This window comes from Anser cygnoides, chromosome 5 (genome assembly GCF_040182565.1).
Source record: "Anser cygnoides isolate HZ-2024a breed goose chromosome 5, Taihu_goose_T2T_genome, whole genome shotgun sequence".
Lineage (NCBI taxonomy): Eukaryota > Metazoa > Chordata > Aves > Anseriformes > Anatidae > Anser > Anser cygnoides.
Genome location: NC_089877.1, coordinates 36676790 through 36691905, shown reverse-complemented (window position 1 = coordinate 36691905; position 15116 = coordinate 36676790). Strand labels below are relative to the sequence as shown.

Here is a 15116-nt window from a genome sequence, read left to right as displayed (position 1 = left end):
GCCTGGGGGAGCTCCAGTGCACCCCAGCCCCACTCCTCCCCCCTGACAAACCCACGGTGAAACCCCCATAACCCTCACGGTGCCCCCCGCCCCAGGGCCCCTCTGCCCCAGCACTTAGCCTCACGCAGCACCTTTCTTATAAAGACATTTATTTGGAGTGAAAATATAGATTTTGACCCTGCCCTGTAGGGAGAACAAAGGGGGAGGGGGAGAGCTCCATGATATAGGGGGGGGGATGATCCCGTGGTCACGGGGCACATGCTGTAACCCCACTGGAAGAGGGGAAGACCCCACCCCACCCTGGGGACATGGGAGAGTTGGGAGGGGTGCAGGGCTTAGTATTTGATCCCAGAGACCCCCCCCCGGCCCTCGGGGGCAGCTGTGGGGGGGGGGTAGTGGTCCACAATCCAGGGGGGCAGCACCCAGTAAGGCAGTGGGGTCAGGGAGGGGAGCGGCCGGACGTACAAAACGAGGGAAGGATGGACGGACAGCCCCAGGGTGAGGGGCGTGAGGTCTCGGTGGGGGGACCCTGGGGCAGCGGTGTGGTCCCTGGCTTTGTGCGGGGAGCAGGGGGACAAGGGGGGCAGCCCCGGCCGCGTGCCCCGGGCCGGGGGAGCCCTAGACGTGCCCGTTCTCCAGGCGGCTGAGCTGCTCCTCCAGGCGGGTGATGCGCTGGCCTTGCTCCGCCACCAGCGCGCGCAGCGCCGCCACCTCCTGCAGCACCTCGTCCAGCCGCCCGCCCGCCTGCGCACACCCCGGGTCACCTGCCGCGCCCTGCGAGGCCCCGCCCCCACCCACGAGGCCACACCCCCTCCCCCGATGCCCCGCCCCCTTCCCCGAGGCCCCGCCCCCTTCCCCAGCCTGAATGGTGGCCCCGCCCCCTTCCCCAGAGGCCCCGCCCCCTCCCCCATTCCCTTCAATGGTGGCCCCGCCCCCTGCCCCCAGAGGTGGCCCCGCCCCCTTCCCCAGAGGCCCCTCCCCCTCCCCCAGAGGCCCCGCCCCCTCCCCCAGAGGCCCCGCCCCCTCCCCCAGAGGCCCCGCCCCCTCACTCACCGGGGGCGCGGGGGCGCCGGTGCCCAGTGCCGGGGGCGCGCTGAGGCGTGCGGAGGCGGCGGGGGCCGCGGGGGGCGGCGCGGCGGGGCTGGGTGCGGCAGGGCTGGGTGCGGCGGGGCGGGCGTCGTGCAGCAGGGCGCGGCGGCTCACCTTGAGGTCCCGCTGCTTGCTGGGGACGTAGGCCTGGCGCAGGGACACCAGCACCGGCCCCGCCGTCTGCCCCGCCACCCACTCCTCCGCCTCCATCGCCGGGTCGGGGCCCGCCGTGTCGGGGTACAGGTCGTCCTGGAAGAGGTCCGACTGCCCCCCCCCCCCCATCACCACCGTGTCACCCATGGGGACACTCCGCACAGCCGCCGCGCCCTGGCCAGGGACCCTCGGCCAGCCACCCTGCGGTAGCCGGGACCCCCCACCCAGTTCACCCGTGGACCCCCCCCCAGCTTCACCCAGGGACCCGATGGGTGCCCCCCCGCCGCTCCCCGCTCACCTTCCTTGGCACTGTCATGATGATGGGCTCACACTTGCGCTCGTGCAGCTTGTAGAACCTGCGGAGGGTGACAGAGTGTTACTGGGGGGTGCAGGGGGAAAAGGGGGTCACCCCTCACCCCTGACCCCCCCCCCCCATCCCCACCTGGCGATCTCGCACTTGCTGACATCCAGCCCGCGCTTGGGCATCCAGCCCATGCCGCGCTGCGGCTCCTTGCTGGTGAAGGTGTTGAGGAAGTGGATGTAGGGCGGCTCCTCCGTGATCTCGAAGTACCGGATGCTCGAGTCACCCTGCAGGCACCGCGTTAGAAGGGGACAGGTGGGGATGGGGCGTGGGGGGGGGGAGGCAGCGGGGCCGCACCTTGCCGCAGACATAAACCACGTTGGTGTCCGGGTCGTAGAAGGGCAGCAGGGCCCCGTTGCTGGAGTCCAGCTCCTGCAGCCCCATGGGCTCCTCCAGGTTCTCCTGTGGGGCAGCGCGTCAGCCCGGTGCCACACCGCACCCCGGCCCCCCCGGGGCCAACCCCGGCGGCTCCTCACCGTGTCCCACAGCGCCAGCTGCCGCTCACTCATGCGGCTGAAGCCGGTGGTGAAGATCTTGCCGTCGGCCAGGAAGATGGCGCGCATGGGCCGCGCACCCTCGTGCGCCCGCTCCTTCTCCTGCAGGGAGCGCGTGGGACAAGGTCAGCGCCCTGGGATGAGGTGGGGGCGCAGCACAAGGGCACCCCGGTGGGGAGCAGGGCCACAGGGAGGGATAAGAAGCACCCGGGGGACACGGGGATGATGCCACCCCGGAGCCGTGCTCACCGCCACCACGGTGCCGCGGCGGGGATCGATGACGCGCACGCTCTTGTCCTTGCAGGCGGTGCAGAAGCGGGAGCCGTCGCGGCTCCAGCTGACGCTGTAGATGAGGTCGGGGTGCAGCCCCTCCAGGCGGTACAGCTCCTCCGCTGTCCCCACGTTCCAGATCAGCACCACGTTGTCACAGCCTGCAGCGGGGAGGGAGGCAGAGGCACAGCTTGGCCAGACCCCCCCCAGCCCCAGCTGCCCCCCCCGTCCCCCCCCTCCAGCTCCCTACCTGCGCTGAGCAGGACGTTGCGGGCAGTGGGGTGCCAGCTGATGATGCCCACACGCTTCGAGTGCCCCTCCAGTACCACCACCGGCTCCGTCAGCGGCTGGCTAAGCCCCCCCTCGGGGACCTGCCACACCTGCGGGATTGGGGCAGCGGGTGTGGGTGAGAGCCCCCTTTGTACCCCTCTCCAGCCCCCCCCGGTTTCCCATCTGCCCCTCACCATGACGGTGCAGTCCTCGGAGCCGCTGGCGATGACGTGGTCGTTGTGGGGGCACCACTCGATGTCCAGCACGGGGCCCGTGTGCCCGCACACCGTGGGGTAGGACTTGTCGATGCGCCCGGTCTGGGAGCACGGGGACAGCGGGGTGGGGGGGGTCACCCGACCCTGTCCGTCCATCTATCCGCCCGTCCGCCCCCCCGGAGCCTCCCGCCCGCTTCCCACCTTGTGCAGGGGCAGCACCAGGAAGGCGCCGCCGCCGCTGGCCTCCACGATGATGGCCACAAAGGAGGGGTTGACGGCGCAGAAGGTGCTGTCCCAGGTGACGCGGGACACGCGGATGTCATCGTAGCACTGCTCCGTCTTCACCGGCTGCCCGAAAACGTGCCGGAATTTACTCTGCCGCACCACCTTGCGAAACGACATGGCTGGGGCGCACCCCGGGATGGGGTCAGGCTGGGAGGCGGGGGGGGGGGGCACAGCGACCCCAAAACACAGGGCAGCCGCGGCCTCTCCCCGCAGGGCCCGGTGGCCCCCGGTAAGCCCCGGGGACTGGCAGCGGCACCGGGGGCGGGGGGGTGGCGGGGAGCGCTGAGCCCCGTTCCCTGCCCCGGGTAAAGGGCGGCCCCGTCCCTCCCTGCAGGAGCGGGAAACCAGCGCTGGGCAAACAAACCCCACCCTGCCGGGACGGGGTCACCCGTGGGGACGGGGACGTGCCCGGTGGGACGGGACCGCCCTGCCCGGGATGGGGGCGGGGGGGGACGGGGGTCACCGCCGCGGGGACGGGGCCGCGGGTGGGGACGGGGACGGGGTCGGCCCGGCCGGGACAGGGCCGGGTCCCGGGGTGGGGGGGGCAGCGGGGGGCGGCCCCGTCGGGGCCAAGGGGGCAAAGGGACGGGACGGGGACCGGGACCGGGACCGGGGACACGGATGGGGCCGGGAGGGGACACGGGGGGGGTCCCAGGAGCCGCCCGCGCCCCGCGGGGCCGCCCCGCACTCACCGGCGGCCGGGCCGGGCCGGCGGTGCCGGTGCCGGTGCCGGGCGCGGGGCTGGCGGCGGAGCCGGGACCGGGGCGGGGGGAGGTGGGGGGTGGGGGGGCAGGAAGTGAGCGGCCCCGCCCCGCGCCTGCGCACTGCGGCACCGGGCGGCGGGGGGAGGGGAGCGAGGGGGCGGGGCCACGAGGCGGGGGCGGGGCTGTGGGGGCTGGGAGGGGCGGGGTCAGGGCGGGGGCGGGGTCAGGGCGGGGTCAGGGCGGGGCGGGGGGCGCTGCCGGTGGGGTCCCCGCGGGAGATCGGGACGGGGGCACCGGGACGGCGGCAGCCGGTGGCAGCGGGACCGCGGTGTCCGGCGGCACCGGGGCAGCGGCCTCCGGCTGCAAAGGGGCGGCGGTGCCCGGTGGCACGGGGACCGGGGCGGCGGGCGGCACGGGGGCGGCGGTGGCCGGTGGCACCGGGGCGGCGGTGCCGGGCGCCATGCGGGCGAGGCGGTGGCAGGCGCCGGTGGCCAGCAGCAGGTAGAGGCAGGGGTTGAGGCAGCTGCCCACGTTGAAGGCCAGCCCCACGAAGTAGGTGAGGTTGGCGAAGTGCTCGGGGAACGCGTGGCTCAGCAGCTGGGCCAGCTGGAAGGGCAGGTGGATCGCCAGGTAGCCGCTCAGCGTGGCCGCCACCAGGCGCTGGAAGCGGGCCGGCAGGCGCCCGCCACGCTGCCGCCGCCTCCGCGCCGCCGCCACGGCCAGCGCGGCCCCGTTGCACAGCAGCAGGATGCCGGTGGGCAGCAGCAGCCCCTCCACGGCCACCTCCAGCCAGCCCAGCAGCTGCTGCCAGCGGCCCCACTCCCGCCGGCACACCACCAGCCCCTGCGGCACCTTCGAGGCCTGCGCCAGCGCCGTGCCGGGCGCGCTGCAGCAGCCCGCCGCCAGCCACGCGGCCGCGCACAGCCCCGCCGGCCAGCACGCCGGGCGCCGGCAGCGGTACCAGAGCGGGGCCAGCAGCAGCAGGCAGCGGTCCAGGCTGATGGCGGCCAGCAGGAAGAGCCCGCTGTAGTAGGCCAGGTCGATCAGGAAGCGGTGCAGGCGGCACAGCGGTGTGCCCAGGGGCCAGTGGTAGCCGCGCGCCGCCGTCCAGATCTGCAGGGTGGAGTTGGCGAGGAAGAGGAAGTCGGAGGCGGCCACGCTGAAGATGAAGGTGGCGAGGCCGCGGCAGCGTAGCCGCCAGCCTGTCAGCCAGAGGACGAAGGCGTTGGCGGGCAGTCCCAGCACAGCACAGACCAGCATCAGCTGCCTGTCCCACCCCAGGGCGTACGGGGGCTGCGCAGATGAGGACGGTGACGTGGATGAGGATGGGGACAGGGACAGGGACGCCGTGGCGTTCTCCAGCTCCATCGGCCAAGCGCAGGGGGCAGTGGCTCCCAGGGCACCCTGTCGATGGCACCCACTGGCACGTCACTGTCTCCTGTGGCAGCATCTGCGATTCTCCCTCCGTCGCTGTACCCTCTCCCTTTGGATCCCCCCCATTGCTCCCCATCCCATTGCCCCCTCCATGTCACCCCGTCCTCTTGCCCCTCGCCTTTGTGCCCCCCAGGTGTCCACCACCCTCACCTCCCCTGCCAGGGTCCTCCACCCACTGTCCCCTGGCCGTGCCCCACTCCACCCCACAACATCCCCGCAATGCTCCTGTGGTGCCCTGCACCCCACAAGTCCCTCAGGCACCGGACAAGTCCCCCTGGCCAGTAAATAGTGTAGGACCTACTGTAACAGCAGCGCAAGCACAGGCTCGGGCAGTGGATGTCGGGGTCTCCTGGGCTGCAGGGTGCCCTATATGCGGGTCTGGGTGGGAAGGGCGGCGGTCAGGGAGCTCCGCCCACCCTATCTGCTCCCCCCCGCCCCGGCAATGACCCCCCCAAAAAAACCTCAATTTCCCCCTGTGGGGTACAGGGAGCTGCTGCCAGGCAGGGCGGAAGCGGCCCCAGTATTGCTGCTGAGGATGGTTTGCCCATGGCCCCCCTGTGGTCACCCAGTCCCCGTGGGCTGGTTCCACCAGGAACCTCCCCCCCAACCCACAGCCACCCGGTGCCAGGCAGGGGGGCTTGGGGCACCTGGAAGCCCCGGGGCCGGGTTGTGTGGCCGCGCCGGCTGCTGCGTGCCAGGGCCGATGCTGCAGCATCCCCGTGATGGCATCTCCCTGCCGTGCGCTGGCTTCCTGCCACCCGCCAGCAGCTGCTGAGCTGGGGCGATGCTATCGGGGGGCCAAGGGGGCCGGGGCCCCACACGCACCGTGGCACCACTCCTCACTGCAACCTCAGCTAACGGGGGGGATGCCTGGGGGCTGGAGGGCACAGGGATGTGGGGACATCGTGGGGATGTCGTGGGGGCATCATGGAGATGGGACGTGCACGTGGACACGTCCCTGTGCTGCAGGTAAGGGTGGGGACCGACGTGTGCCTGTGCTGAGGACATGGCTGGTGGCTGAGGTGTCAGCGTTGGATCAAGGCAAGCACGGGGACGCTGGTGGTGGCCGAGGGACATGGGTGCTGGGGACACCGCCGCTGTGCTGGGGACCAGGGTGCCGTGGCCGCATGGCCATGCCCTGGCACGAGGACATGGTGGGACGGCTCGTTTCCTGCCGCCGTAATCGCCACTAATTGGCTTTGCCCTCCCCGGGGTGGGGGGTGGGGTGCAGGTAAGAGGATTTCCCTGCCTCCTTCTTAAGGGCCGGCCGCCCCCCAGCCCTGCTTCCCGCTGCCTGCCTCCAGCCCCCGGCCCCATGCCACGCACGCAGGGGGACAAGGGGGCCCCCAAGGACGCGGACACCCCAGGCAAGGGGAAGGGGGAACAGGGGGGCGAGAGCTCCCCCAAGCCCCCCGAGGAGGGTGGCTCCCCCGGCAGCAGCAGCCCCGGTGCTGAGTCCCGGCACGGCGGGCACGGGCAGAAGAACAGCAAGAAGGGTGCCGGGGATCCCCACGCCGCCGCCGCCAAGGCTTACTCACCCTTCCTCAACACCGTCTTTGGCAAGGTGGGGGCAGGGGCTGGGGGGCAGTGGATGGAGGGGCTGCGGGGCGCCGGGGATAGGTTTGGGGATGCTGGGGATGGAGGGGACGTGGGGCACTGGGCAGGTGCCACGGGGCAGGCCTGGGGGGGCTGGGGGCTCTTCTCCCTCCCTCCCTATATGGAGCCCAATGGGGGCACTGTGGGTGGGGGGGTCCTGGGGGGGTACAAGCAGCAGGGCTGGGCACTGTGGGGCTCAGGGACCTGCAGCCCTGGTGCCACCCCAGAGACAGCCTGGAGCAGGGCAGCCCCCGGCCTCCGACAGTACAGGAAAACCCCGTTAGGAGCTGGGGCTGAGGGTCCCGGGCAGGGACTACCAGGGTGGGTGCAGGGGAAGGGGGCAACAGGGGCAACAGGGGAGGGGGGCAGGCAGGGCTTTGCCTCCAATCCGTCTAATCCCTCCTGCGGGAGTTAATTTTGGCCCATGCTTAACGAAGGTGACACCGCGGTTTGCTGGGAGGGGCGGGGGCTGAGCTGGGTCTGATGCTGCTCCCCCCCCCCCCCCCCTTCTGCACCCCACACCCCGGTCCAGGAGCGGGAGCTGTCGCCGGAGGAGCTGGACGGTGAGTGGTGGGGTCGGGGCATGTGGGGGACACCGGTGTCATCTGCCATGGGACACGGAGCAGTGGAGACATGCCCCGGGGGGAGCCTTCCGTGAGACGTGGTGCCATGGGACATGGTGCCATGGGGATATCTGCCATGGAGGGACCTTCCATGGGATGTGGTGCCATGGACATGGTGCCATGGGACACGGTGCCATTGGGACATCTGCCATGGAGGGACCTTCCGTGGGATGCAGGGCCATGGGAGGTGCTGCCATGGGTTGTGGTGCCACGGCTTCCACACCTGATGGGTCCCCGTGCCCATGTGTGCCTGCGGGAACAGAGCTGCTGGATGCCTTCAAGGAGTTTGACACCGATCAGGATGGCTTCATCAGCTACAAGGACCTGGGCGCCTGCATGCGCATGCTGGGGTACATGCCCACCGAGATGGAGCTCATTGAGATCTCCCAGCATGTCAAGATGAGGAGTGAGTGCGGGGCCGGCTGGCGCGGGGCCGGGGCAGTGGCGGCGGGACGCAGAGATGCGTGCGGAGACAGGGCTGGGGCGCTGAGGCTGTCCCCGTCCCTGGCGCAGTGGGCGGCCGCGTGGACTTCGAGGACTTTGTGCAGATGATGGGGCCGAAGCTGCGGGAGGAGACGGCCCACATGGTGGGCGTGAGGGAGCTGAAGATCGCCTTCCGCGAGGTACGGCCACGGGGACACCACGGGCCTGGGGACACTGTGGGCATGGGGACACCCCAGGCATCAATGGGGACCACTGGCAGGGGACCGCTGGCATGCAGGGGACAATGGCCACAGGAAGAGCAGGGGCTGGCCCCAGCCCAGGGTGTCTGGGGGGGCTGTGGGGAGGGGACCCAACCTGTGGGCGCCGCAGTTCGACATGAACGGGGACGGGGAGATCAGCAGCGCAGAGATGCGGGAGGCCATCGCGGCGCTGCTGGGCGAGCAGCTGAAGGCGCAGGAGGTGGACGAGATCCTGCAGGACGTGGACCTCAACGGGGACGGCCGCGTGGACTTCGATGGTGAGCCCTCCCCCCCCGCCTTGTCCCCACAGCACGGGGGATGGCGCAGGGCAGTGCAGCCCCGTGCCCCTCTCGGGCTCCTGTCTCACCCCGCAGAGTTCGTCATGATGCTGTCCTCCCGGTAATGAAGCCTCCAGAGAGGAGGGGACCCGGGGCACCCCCGCTTCCCGACGCCGCTCCTGCCCCCAGGCACCTCCTGCTCCATCCCCCGTTAGGGTTCAGAGCGAACAGCGGGAGCTGAGCCCACCTCTGGGAGCGGGGCGCCCACCAGGCCCCCCCGAGCCGGCACCCCCCTGGGGCTGGCAGCGCGGCGGGGGGCTGCGGGCCTCCCAATAAAGCTCCTTGGTCTCCTTGGTCAGACTGGGAGGGTGGCGCCGCTCCTTGGAACGGGGGGGATACGGGGTGGGAACTGGGTGGGGAGGGGGTCCTTGCCCCCATGGCACCCGCTCACCGACCCCAGCCCACCCCAAGCTGCCCCAGGCCTCACGTGGGGAGCAGCCAGGGGGGAGGCAAGGGATGGGGAGGTCTCAGGAGGGGGGGAAGTGACCCCAAAAAGGGACGAAAAGAGGTCGGGGTGCCCTGCACGGAGCCGGCACCATTCGGAGCCCCCCCAGCCCTGGGGGGTGGGTCAGGGAGACCCCCAGCACCGGCTCCGTGGTGTAGCGGTGATCACGTCTGCTTTACACGCAGAAGGACCTGGGTTCGAGCCCCAGCGGAGCCACCCCGGAGGATTTTTTTGTGCCCTTTTCCCCTCGGCCCCTTTTGCCACGAGGGGTGGGGACACGGTGTCACCGCTGGGGGGGCCTCGGGGAGCCCACGCGATGTGCCCTTATCCCCGTGGGGGGAAAACAAGAAGCCAGCTCTGCTGGAGCTCAAACCCCGGCCCTTCCGCACGTAAAGCAGACGTGAGCACCGCTACACGCCCCAGGGACGGCCGGGTGAGCCCCCCCAGACCCCCACCCGCGGGGTCCCGGCCGAGAGCCCGGGGGAGCAGCAGGGGCAGCACCAGGATGGCCGAGTGGTGAAGGCGTTGGACTTAAGATCCAATGGACGTGTGTCCGCGTGGGTTCGAACCCCACTTCTGGTAGATCTGTTTTGTTGGGGGCAGGGGGCCCCAAATCCCCCCAGGGGACTGCGGATTGCCCCAGGGAACCCCAAACTGCCCCAGGGACCCCAAAAAGCCCGAGGGACCCCAAATTGCCCCCAAGCAACTGCAGACTGCCGCAGGGAACCCCAAACCGCTCTGGAGACCCGAAATGACCTCTAGGAACCCTGAACTGCCCTAGAGGACCCCAAATTTCCCCCAGGCAACTCCAAAGTTCCCTAAGAACCCTAAATCACTCCAAGAGACCCCAACTGCCCTGTTCCTGGGATCCCTGGTGGGACTCCCTGCTCCCAGAGACCCCCTGGAATGGGGGGGAACATTTGGAGAACGTGAACAGACCCTCAGAACAAGCAAGGAGGAGGAAGGTGGGAGATATTGTGGCCCCCCCGCCCCCACCCCCCACCAAGGAGCTGCCCGGGTAGCTCAGTCGGTAGAGCATCAGACTTTTAATCTGAGGGCCCAGGGTTCAAGTCCCTGCTCGGGCGATGCCTCCCTTTTGGGGCTGGGGTCCCCGTGTCCCATCCCACCTCTCCCTAGCACCTCCAAGTCCCCGGGGGGAAGCAGCTGCCCCAGGGCACCCACAGCGTGGGGCTGTGGGGCAGGGGCTGCCCAGGGTCCTGGGGATACCCCCCCATCCCCCCAAACACAGCACACACAGCCAGGCTGGGGCATTCACAGATTTTAATTTAGTTGTTTTCCTGACGAGGGGGGAGGAGAGGGGGAAAAAAAAAAAAAAAAAGGCATCATACACCCCCCCGCTCTCTCTGCTGCATGGAGTGCCGCTGCTTGCCACCCCCAGGCCCCCAGTGGGGGGGCAGCTCAGCTCCTACAGAGACCCCCGCGCCGCCCCCCCTGCCCCCAGCACATCTCTGGGCCGCTGTAGTGTGGAGTGTGGGGGGCAGAAGCCGGGCCCCTCGCCCCGAGAGGAAGGCACCGCGAGGGGGGCGGGGCAGGTGGGGTGCCCACCCCAGGGTACGAGCAAGGAGGGGGGGACGGGGCCCCCGGTAGGTCTCTACATATATATAATGTACACCTATAGAACAGGCTGCGGGCACAGCGGGGGTGCCCGCGCAGGGTGAGTGAGGCCGGACCCCCGCTCCCAAGAGCACCCAACTGCCTGGGGGCGAAGGAGAGATGAAAAATGAGGGGAGGGGGAGAAGAGACCAAGGCCAGCCTCGGGCTCACCCCGCTGTGCCCACCCCAGGGGGGCCGCGTCCCCACCCCCGGGAGCCGCCTGGGGCACTGCCGCTCCTGCGCTGGGGGTCCAGGGACGAGCGCGCGCATGGGGGGTGACGGGGGAGCCCCCGGAGCCGGGGGGGGGCCGGGCTGGCTCCCGCTCCCCAGCATCAAGGTCAATGTGGATGGGCTAAGGCAACCCCGGCGGGTGAGCGCGGCCGGCGCTCGCAGCGGGCGGGCAGTGAGACAGATGGACGGACAGACGGACGGGCGCAGGCTGCCAAAGGCGCTCCCCAGGCAGCCCCGCGGCCTTGGCCCTGCTGCTCCTCCCAGCCCTCAGAAAATGTCCGGGCACTGGGTCCAGTCCTGCTTCTCTTTGCTCTCCCAGTAGCCGCCCCTGTAGACGTGTGCCAGCTCCTGGGTGACGGGGTCCTTCTTGCGCTCGAACCACAGCGGCTTGTAGGGGTCGTAGGGGGTGCCTGGGGGCACGGAGAGGGGGTCAGCGCCGCCGGGATGGGGGGCTCGGGACCCCCCCCCCAGCCCGCTCCTTACCGTCCTCAGTGGCCCTGGCGGCCTCGGCCTCGCGCCTCTTGCGGGAGAGGCGCTGCTTCTCCTCCAGGCGCTGCTTCTCTGCATTGGCCTCGTCCCAGCGGCCGTTCTCCATCAGGCGCTGGTCGGGGCGCCGGCGGCTGTCGGTGGGCGCCGTGCCGCTCTCGGGGGCGTTGAGCGTCAGTGCCAGCTCCGAGAAGTAGTACATGTTCTCCGCGTACTTCCTGTGCCGGGAGGGAGGGCTCAGTCCCGCTGCAGGGCTCCAAGCCCCCACCCGAGCCCCGCGCCTGCACTCACGGCAGGGGGTTCCTCTTCCACAGCAGCACCCGGCTGTCCTCGGCCTCGTGTGCCCGCTGCCGTGCCTCTGCCCCGTTCTCCCCGCTGCCTGGTGCCACCTTGTAGCAGTCCATCTTCTCGTCCCAGGTGCCCAGCAGGAGGAAATGCACCTTCCCCGTGGGGTCTGTCACCTCTCCGGTGACCTGCCAGGACAGGGAACGCGTCCCACCCGGTGACCCCGGCGCCCCAGGTGGAGCGGTGCCGCACCAGGACGTGCCGTGTGCCCGGCCACCCCGCGCCCTACCTTCCTGGCCACATCCCGCGAGAAGTAGCTGTAAGGAACGAACTTGAGGTTGCACTTGTCGCCCGTCTTGTGATTGACGATCTCGATTTCACCTGACTGCGAGGGAAGGAGGGTCAGGTTCAGCCTGTGCATCTTTTCCCTGGTGACAGGAAAAACTGAGGCACAAGGCCCAACGCCTCCACACGTGGCACTGGCACCCACCTGGTCTATCCAGAGCTTGCCCACGATGATGTTGTGCACGGTGGTGGTGACCTTTTTCCACGTGTAGTGGTTGCCGGAAGCATGGAAGACGCAGTGAATGGTGCCTGCGGAGGGAGAGCAGCGCTGGATCAGTCCCCTCGAGCCCACCGGTCTCTCTTGGGGGAGCAACGGCCCCCAGCCCGCGCAGCCACACGCTCACCCAGAGGCATGATGGAGAGATATTTGCCCCGGAACTTGCTGGTGATCTTGATTTCCTGGCGCAGCGTCCAGCCGTGCTTGGAGTCGGCGTGGTGTGCGGCGGCCGGCGGGTGGTGGCTCACCTGGTGGGGACGGGGCGGTCAGCCTGGCTGCGCCACCCCAGCGGGTGGCCCGCGGAGCAGGGCCGCGGTACCTGCTCGCAGAGGGAGCGGTAGCCGTTCTCCTCCAGGCGGTCCAGCTCAAAGGTCTCCCCCAGGAGCGGGTTGAAGGGCTTGCTGGTGCGGAAGACGGTGGTGGAGTAGGAGGAGACGGTGAAGGCAGCCACGTAGCAGAGCTGCTCCAGAGAGCTCTCGCACTTGGCTGCCCGGTCGAGCAGCTCGTGGTACTCCAGGTCCTCGGTCAGGCGCTGCAGCATGGACAGGGGCTCGTTGAAGTTCACCTGGAGGAGAGCGAGAGGTGAGGGGGGGCCCGGGGCGCGCGGCATTCACCGACCAGATCCCGTCTGCGTCCACGCTCACCGGCATGGGGATCTTGGACAGCTCCTTCCCGATGCAGTTCTTCATGATGCTCCAGAGGTTGAGGCTGTAGTTGGGCTTGTAGGGTATGCGGGTTCTCTTCTCCTTCTTGGTGTCTTCTACCTGGTGCTTGTACTGAGGGAAGGAGACCAGCAATGTCACGAAGTCGCTGCGACCCCCCTGACCCATCCCCATCCCGCAGCCACCCCCAGAGCAGCTTGGGTTGCAACGCGGGCGGAAAGCGGCCACCCTACCTGCTCGTCCAGGCTGATGTCGCTGCTGGTGCCGCTGATGTTGCTGCCGGTGCGCCTGGGGGGAGCAGAGGCAGCGTCAGGGCCGGGTTTGCCCCTGCCCTCCCCAGCGGGACCCCCAGGCACTCACTTGTGGCCCATGGTCTCCAGCGCAGCGATGTTCTCCGGGGCGTCGAAGAACTCGTTCTCCTCGTCCTCGTCGCTCAGGTCTCCTTTTGCAGGGCAGCAGGGATCTGGGCAAGGGGACGGAGACAGGCCGTGTGCCTGGGCTCACCCGGGCCCAGCAGGGGACAGGGGGCACCGGAGGATCCCTGCCACCGCTGGGCCTGGCACAATATGGGAACAACCGCCTGGCTGCAAGGCCCCTCAGTCGCACGGTGGACACCAAGCAAGCCTGCCGCTTGGGGACAGCGGTGTCAGGCTCGGGGACAGGCTGACAGCGCCGCGGTATGCGGAGCGCTCCACTCTTGGCTTCCCTTCCCCTCCTGCCACACGACACCTCGCTCCCCCCAGCCGGCCCCGGGACGAGACACGGGCACTCGGGGTACCTTTAGCAGAGCCACCAGACCCAGCAGTGCCAGCAGGCAGGACGGTGGCGCCACGGAAAGCCCTCTCCAGGTGGTTGTGCTGCTTGGCCAGCTGCTCCAGCGTCTCCTCCAGACGGATGCGCTGGTCCCGCTCGTGCTGCAGCGACTTCTGCCACTTCTTGCTATGGGTCTGGGCCAGCATCAGAAAGTCCCGGCAGGCCTGCGGGCAGCGCCCCGTCAGCATGGTGGGGAGAGGAGCGGGGCCGTCCCCCCAGCACCCGGCACCAGACTCACGTTGATCATGGCGTTGGAGGTGATGCGGAAGAGTGTGGCCCGCTCGTTCACCTGCTTGATCTTCTCGGTGCTCTCGGCGGGCAGCCGGAGGGTCTCCAGCTCGCTGAGGGAGCGCTGCAGGGCCGTGCCGTGCTTGGCGATCAGGTCGTTGCAGGTGCTCAGGTCCTCCACCTTGCTCGACAGGGTGCGCAGCGTGCTCTGCAGCTCCGTCTTGTCCGTCTGCGACACAGACTCGTCGCCGGAGTCGTCTGCCGGCGGGACGGGCCATTAGCGGTGGCGGGACCGGTGCCGGGGAGGGGGTGGGGGTAGCACAGGGCGCCGGTACCTGACTCCTCCAGCATCTTGACGGCTTTGGCCTTGGCCAGCTCCAGCGCCGTGACCCAGCGCTGCCGCTCCACCTCGGAGCTGGCCTTCAGGTGGTAGGTCTGGGCGCCGCCGTTGGAGATGACGAAGTTGCACGAGTCCTCCACCGTGATGTTGGCCGTGGCCAGGTTGATGGTGCCGCGGCACGTGTGCCGCATCTCCGCCTTGGAGCTGCGGGGGGGGGGTGCCCGGTAACGGGGCCGTGAGCAGGGCCAGGCCGCGAGCCTCGGGGCGGCCCCGCCACGTCACCGGGCGGCGGGGGAGGGGCGGGGGGGGGGCGGAACGGGGCCGCTGACGGAGCCGGGAGCCGAGACCCGCGGGCGGCTCCGTTCCCCGCGGGCGCGGCGGGGCCGGGCCAAGGTCAGCGGGAGAGGGGCGGGGCGGGGCGGGGGGGCCGCGCCGTGCCGTGCCGTGCCGTACCGGTAGTAGCTGAGCAGCCCGTTGCTGAGCACGAACCACCGCCGCTGGTAGCCCTTGATGTAGTTGGTCCACTTGAACAGCCAGCCCTCCCGCGCCGAGCCGCCCACACCGGAGCCGCCGCCGCCGCCGCTCCCCGCCGCCGCCGCTCCCGGGGCCGCGCCGGGGCCCGAGCCGCCGCCCGAGCCGCCCGCCGCCGGCGAGGGCAGCGCCGGGGCCGCGCCGGGCGCCGCGGGCAGCGCCATGGGGCCGGGCAGCGCCGCCGCCGCCGCGCCGGGGCCCGCGCCCGCCCCGCGCAGCTCCGCCATGGCCGCCGCCGCCGCCCCGCCGCGCCCCGCCCGCTGCGCCGCCGTCACCCGCCCCGCCCCCCGCCGCCCATTGGGCCCCGCGGGCCGCCCCGCGCCTCCCATTGGCCGCTCCGAGGCCGCGCGCCCGCCCCCTCGGCCCCCGTGCGCCCATTGGCAGCGCCGCGCGCACGTCTCCGC

General features: G+C 70.5%; 4 protein-coding genes and 3 non-coding genes across 9 annotated transcripts; 4 read left to right on the top strand and 3 right to left on the bottom strand.

Annotated features, from left to right (window-relative positions):
* Window positions 1-132: 132 nt before the first annotated feature.
* On the bottom strand, window positions 133-3921 carry CORO1B (coronin 1B). Its single transcript, XM_066997869.1, has 11 exons — window positions 3830-3921; window positions 3054-3256; window positions 2832-2954; window positions 2618-2747; window positions 2347-2528; window positions 2080-2199; window positions 1901-2005; window positions 1685-1830; window positions 1541-1598; window positions 1054-1353; window positions 133-744 (listed from the first exon to the last, which is right to left on the bottom strand). The coding sequence occupies exons 2-11, from the start codon at window positions 3252-3254 to the stop codon at window positions 619-621; spliced, it is 1491 nt and encodes a 496-aa protein (XP_066853970.1). The 5' UTR covers window positions 3255-3256; window positions 3830-3921; the 3' UTR covers window positions 133-618.
* Window positions 3922-4066: 145 nt separating this feature from the next.
* Window positions 4067-5209, bottom strand: GPR152 (G protein-coupled receptor 152). The gene has a single exon (XM_066998159.1). It carries the CDS (start codon window positions 5207-5209, stop codon window positions 4076-4078), a length of 1134 nt encoding a protein of 377 aa, XP_066854260.1. The 3' UTR covers window positions 4067-4075.
* CABP4 (calcium binding protein 4) lies at window positions 4243-8800 on the top strand. 3 transcript variants are annotated; one of them, XM_066998161.1, is made up of 6 exons: window positions 4243-6839; window positions 7404-7434; window positions 7757-7900; window positions 8008-8117; window positions 8340-8455; window positions 8552-8800. In XM_066998161.1, coding segments are annotated over exons 1-6 (651 nt in total). In that variant the 5' UTR covers window positions 4243-6590; the 3' UTR covers window positions 8553-8800. The 3 variants fall into 3 exon arrangements, with proteins under 3 accessions (XP_066854262.1, XP_066854261.1, XP_047909067.1); XM_066998160.1 differs by having other exon boundaries at window positions 8337-8455; XM_048053110.2 differs by having other exon boundaries at window positions 8308-8455.
* Window positions 8801-9103: 303 nt separating this feature from the next.
* On the top strand, window positions 9104-9176 carry TRNAV-UAC (transfer RNA valine (anticodon UAC)). Its single transcript has one exon. It is a non-coding gene; the product is annotated as a tRNA-Val (tRNA).
* Window positions 9177-9459: 283 nt separating this feature from the next.
* On the top strand, window positions 9460-9542 carry TRNAL-UAA (transfer RNA leucine (anticodon UAA)). The gene has a single exon. It is a non-coding gene; the product is annotated as a tRNA-Leu (tRNA).
* Window positions 9543-9972: 430 nt separating this feature from the next.
* On the top strand, window positions 9973-10045 carry TRNAK-UUU (transfer RNA lysine (anticodon UUU)). Its single transcript has one exon. It is a non-coding gene; the product is annotated as a tRNA-Lys (tRNA).
* Window positions 10046-10224: 179 nt separating this feature from the next.
* OSBP (oxysterol binding protein) lies at window positions 10225-15046 on the bottom strand. Its single transcript, XM_066998903.1, has 14 exons — window positions 14635-15046; window positions 14177-14385; window positions 13852-14099; window positions 13579-13777; window positions 13161-13263; window positions 13034-13088; window positions 12783-12914; window positions 12458-12703; window positions 12266-12386; window positions 12067-12170; window positions 11866-11961; window positions 11583-11764; window positions 11289-11509; window positions 10225-11215 (listed from the first exon to the last, which is right to left on the bottom strand). Exons 1-14 carry the CDS (start codon window positions 15039-15041, stop codon window positions 11073-11075), a joined length of 2466 nt encoding a protein of 821 aa, XP_066855004.1. The 5' UTR covers window positions 15042-15046; the 3' UTR covers window positions 10225-11072.
* Between the last annotated feature and the right edge of the window lie 70 nt (window positions 15047-15116).

Coding starts and splice junctions, on each gene's coding strand:
- CORO1B (XM_066997869.1), bottom strand. CDS start 3,254: ATGTCGTTTCGCAAGGTGGTGCGGCAGAGTAAATTCCGGCACGTTTTC. Junction 1,599..1,684: donor AGCAAGTGCGAGATCGCCAG/GTGGGGATGGGG, acceptor CACCCTCCGCAG/GTTCTACAAGCTGCACGAGC. Junction 1,354..1,540: donor TCATGACAGTGCCAAGGAAG/GTGAGCGGGGAG, acceptor GGGGGGGGGCAG/TCGGACCTCTTCCAGGACGA.
- GPR152 (XM_066998159.1), bottom strand. CDS start 5,209: ATGGAGCTGGAGAACGCCACGGCGTCCCTGTCCCTGTCCCCATCCTCA.
- CABP4 (XM_048053110.2), top strand. CDS start 6,591: ATGCCACGCACGCAGGGGGACAAGGGGGCCCCCAAGGACGCGGACACC. Junction 7,901..8,007: donor CCAGCATGTCAAGATGAGGA/GTGAGTGCGGGG, acceptor TCCCTGGCGCAG/TGGGCGGCCGCGTGGACTTC. Junction 8,118..8,307: donor TGAAGATCGCCTTCCGCGAG/GTACGGCCACGG, acceptor TGGGCGCCGCAG/TTCGACATGAACGGGGACGG.
- OSBP (XM_066998903.1), bottom strand. CDS start 15,041: ATGGGAGGCGCGGGGCGGCCCGCGGGGCCCAATGGGCGGCGGGGGGCG. Junction 14,386..14,634: donor GGGCTGCTCAGCTACTACCG/GTACGGCACGGC, acceptor CCCCCCCCGCAG/CTCCAAGGCGGAGATGCGGC. Junction 11,216..11,288: donor CGCCAGGGCCACTGAGGACG/GTAAGGAGCGGG, acceptor CCGTGCCCCCAG/GCACCCCCTACGACCCCTAC.